We start from the raw sequence: 4,004 nt of genomic DNA on the forward strand, positions 1-4,004 counted from the left end.
TATGTCAGAAGACATCTAAATATTAAAATGAGTGTAAAGACAAACCGCTGCAATTTTATTGGCTTCTATCGTGCTTCGTTTAGGGGAAAAAAGGGGGGGAGGACATCGTTTAGACGTATAAAAAACAACTTAAATCGGGTTCGAGAGGCGATAATGCCTCTGCTGATCACAGATATTTCTGTCAATGTAGGCGTTTTATACGTCCAAATAATTTTCTTTAGATATTTAGAAGGGAGTGCTTATTTAGGCCACATATGGCCTAAATAAGGTAAGGGAGGGGGGTTTAGCTTATTTAGGCCACAGTGGACTGTGGCCTAAATAAGGTAAGGGAGGGGGGTTTAGCTTATTCAGGCCACAGTGGACTGTGGCCTAAATAAGGTAAGGGAGGGGGGTTTAGCTTATTTAGGCCACACATGCTCAAACTACCCTTTTCAGGCAACTGAGTTCGTTCCATTTTCATAATGGTGCACCTTTCTCATTTAGTACAGTTTTGTCTCAGTGTACAACTCATAAATCATAATCATAATGAATTGTAAGAACAAAGCACAATACGCAAAATTTTGCTCAATCCCAATGGTTTGAATGAGGGCCAGATTTTTCCTTCATGGAGGGGCAAAGGCTAGGCTACCATTTTGGTACACTTTGGTCAAGTGAAAAGGTCAAATCCTCCGAATGGACTTCCGGGTCAAATTTGGGATATAAAAAGTGTGTACACAACGTGGCTGAGTCAAAGTTACACTATCTTTGCCTGGGTGGCCCTCTCTCGTACTGTCTCGTAGTAGTACATGTAGTAGTAGTAGTAGTAGTAGTAGTAGCAAAGATCGTGTAGAGAATCTTTGGTAGTAGAAACGTACCTCAGTAAGCACAAAAAGAATATTTCTAAGACTTTGTATAAAGGTGTTTTGCAGTTGAGTTCTATGTAAAATTCTCAAACAAAATAATGTACATTTGGACCGTACAACTGAGATAGATACTCATGCACACAATAACATTCACACATCACACACACACACACATACAAACACACTATTACATTCACTCTCTTTCTCTAGATCTCGCTCTCCCCACAACCACACACAAAACAAACACATACACACACACACACAACTCTTAACCTTGGTCCACTTTTCATTTAGTATCATCCTCTATTTTGAAATAATCCCCCGCACTAAATAAAAAGATCAGTAGAATTTCGACCTTCGGAATCCATGGTTAGTTCAAGAAATCTACCATATGATGTGGCCTAAATAAGGTAAGGGAGGGGGGTTTAGCTTATTTGGGCCACATGTGGCCTAAATAAGGTCACCCAACAAATAAATGTAATTTATTATTGTAAATGTAATTTATTATTGTATTTATTATTGTTGTTATTATTATCATTAATATTATATTAATATTATTATTATTATCTTTATTAATTTATTATTATCATCATCATCATTATTATTTTGATTGTGTTTCAGACTGGCCGTAAGGTGATGACGGCAGCGGCCCAGAGTAACCTAAAGAGAGTGAGCCTGGAGCTGGGGGGGAAGAGTCCGCTCATCATCTTTGCTGATTGTGACGGTGAGGCCGAGATTTGCTATTCTTCATTGCTTTTACTCTTCGTTATCATCATCATCATGGTGGGTGGTAGGTGGGTGCTTTGGTGTGGTTTGCTCCTTCTTTCCTATCCTACATCTGTCGTCCTGATCTCTCCTCCTTCTTTTCTATCGAACATCTGTCGTCCTGATCTCTCCTCCTTCTTTCCTATCCAACATCTGTCGTCCTGATCTCTCCTCCTTCTTTCCTATCTAACATCTGTTGTCCTGATCTCTCCTCCTTCTTTCCTATCTAACATCTGTCGTCCTAATCTCTCCTCCTTCTTTCCTATCCAACATCTGTCGTCCTAATCTCTCCTCCTTCTTTCCTATCTAACATCTGTCGTCCTAATCTCTCCTCCTTCTTTCCTATCTAACATCTGTCGTCCTGATCTCTCCTCCGTCTTTTCTTGTGTATGTTACTCCCTGGTAACACCTTTACTCTTCAATATTTGTGTCACCTAATTGTGTTGCAAGTGCTAGGAAACTCTTACTTAAACTAAAACTTCCTTCTGTTGTTTCTGTCCTCCAACCACTCACTCTTTTTTTGTCTTAAACCTTCCAGCCCCGTTCACGTTTATTCTCAGCAGCGCTTGTACCTCCCGCCGTCCCAAGAGCGTATATTCTCAGCCTTTTGTACCAAGAGCTTATATTTTCAGTTTCAGGCGGTAGCGAATTTGTGCATTTTTCTAAATGGCAGCAAACCTAATTAACCTTTAATTTCCATAATCTTTGTTCATTTACCCGTCAACATTGTTATATGTTATTATCTAAAGTTCATAACAAAGACGCTACATCACTTTTTAGAATGCATGTATATATATATGTCTCTATTTCTGTTGTTATGGATCCAGATCCCTTTTTCTGAAATACTGATATACCCGGTAACCTGGGACTGGGGTGTGCTTCCTGCTGGGTTAGGAGGTAAAATGGCTGGGGCTGGAAGGGTTAATGAAGTTAGTGTCAGTTTTGTTTGCTTGTCTGTCCTCAGAGAAATTCGCGCGCGCAACCCGCAAGTTGTGCACGCAACTTTTGGCCTCAGCGCAACTTTTGCCATTTTCGTGAATTCGCAAATTTTAGGCAATTTTCTGCAAAAGTTGGAAAAATAATAATTTATTTTCGGTAAAAATAACCGAAATTTTCTTCCACAACTAAAAATAACGACGCGAAGGGGGGCATTAAACTCTCTGATTAGATCTACCATACTTCCTTTGCACTAGATTTACGGGGTGCCCAAGTGCCCGTTGCGGATGAGATCGGGTCGGGATGATCGCCCGACTCGTTGCCTGAAAACTACGCGTTTGATTTTGGGGCAACGAGTGTAGGGCGCGATCGATTTGTGCCACGATAGCCACTTTGCACCATAATCAGTCTGTCGAGCAAACCGACCCGTCCCGACCCGTCCCGACCTCCAAAATAGTCCTGTTTGGACTGAATCATCTTCTATTTCTTCTAGATCTAGATATAGACTTTCTAGCTAAATCTAGACTCTAAGATCTAGATATAGACTTTCTAGCTAAATCTAGACTCTAAGATCTAGATCTAGACTTTCTAGCTAAATCTAGACTCTAAGATCTAGATATAGACTTTCTAGCTAAATCTAGACTCTAAGATCTAGATCTAGACTTTCTAGCTAAATCTAGACTCTAAGATCTAGATCTAGACTTTCTAGCTAAATCTAGACTCTAAGATCTAGATCTAGACTTTCTAGCTAAATCTAGACTCTAAGATCTAGATATAGACTTTCTAGCTAAATCTAGACTCTAAGATCTAGATATAGACTTTCTAGCTAAATCTAGACTCTAAGATCTAGATAGCTATAAAAATAGAGTAAACTCAATCGTAAACACGATCGTCTGATTACTTAGCTTGCTTTGTTCCGTAGCACCAGGTAGAAAGATCTAGTATAAAAATTTGTGAAAGACTTTAAAATCTTAGGCTAGGGGGGTAGATCTAGACATGGATCGATTCATCCAGAAAACCCCTAAAGGGGTCGTTCAAATATAATCTTAATTATTATGTCACATGTGTGTATGATTGTTTTTCGTGAATACTATTATGTGGGTGGTTTGCGGGTGCTCTGGTGTGGTTTGCTCCTTTTTTCCTATCAAACATCTATCGTCCCTATCTCCCCTTCTTCTTTTTTATGTTTGTTACTCTCTTGTGACACCTCTAATCTTCTGGCGCTCATAGAACCTTATGCAGTTGCGAGCGCCGTAAAACCTGTACAAAAACTAATGAATACTACTATGTAAAAGTAAAGCGCATAGAACAATAATATGATTGTAACACAGATTTGCACTGTATAAATGTCATATTATTATCTTAGCGAATAAATACTACATGTAGTATTACGGGATTTGGGGAGGGGGGGGGGGGAGATGAGGAAAATGTAAGAAAAGTGTAAAGGGGGGGGGGGGGGGG

General features: G+C 39.7%; 1 protein-coding gene across 1 annotated transcript in view; it reads left to right on the plus strand.

Moving 5' to 3' along the window:
• The window catches only part of LOC101864173 (aldehyde dehydrogenase, mitochondrial), a gene marked incomplete in the record, with an annotated part of 34,989 nt that overhangs the window by 19,254 nt on the left and 11,731 nt on the right, over positions 1-4,004 (plus strand). Inside the window, 1 exon segment of the mRNA XM_013087137.2 lies at positions 1,464-1,566. Within this exon segment, the coding sequence (XP_012942591.1) occupies positions 1,464-1,566 (103 nt within the window).

Source organism: Aplysia californica, unplaced genomic scaffold (genome assembly GCF_000002075.1).
Source record: "Aplysia californica isolate F4 #8 unplaced genomic scaffold, AplCal3.0 scaffold00549, whole genome shotgun sequence".
Lineage (NCBI taxonomy): Eukaryota > Metazoa > Mollusca > Gastropoda > Aplysiida > Aplysiidae > Aplysia > Aplysia californica.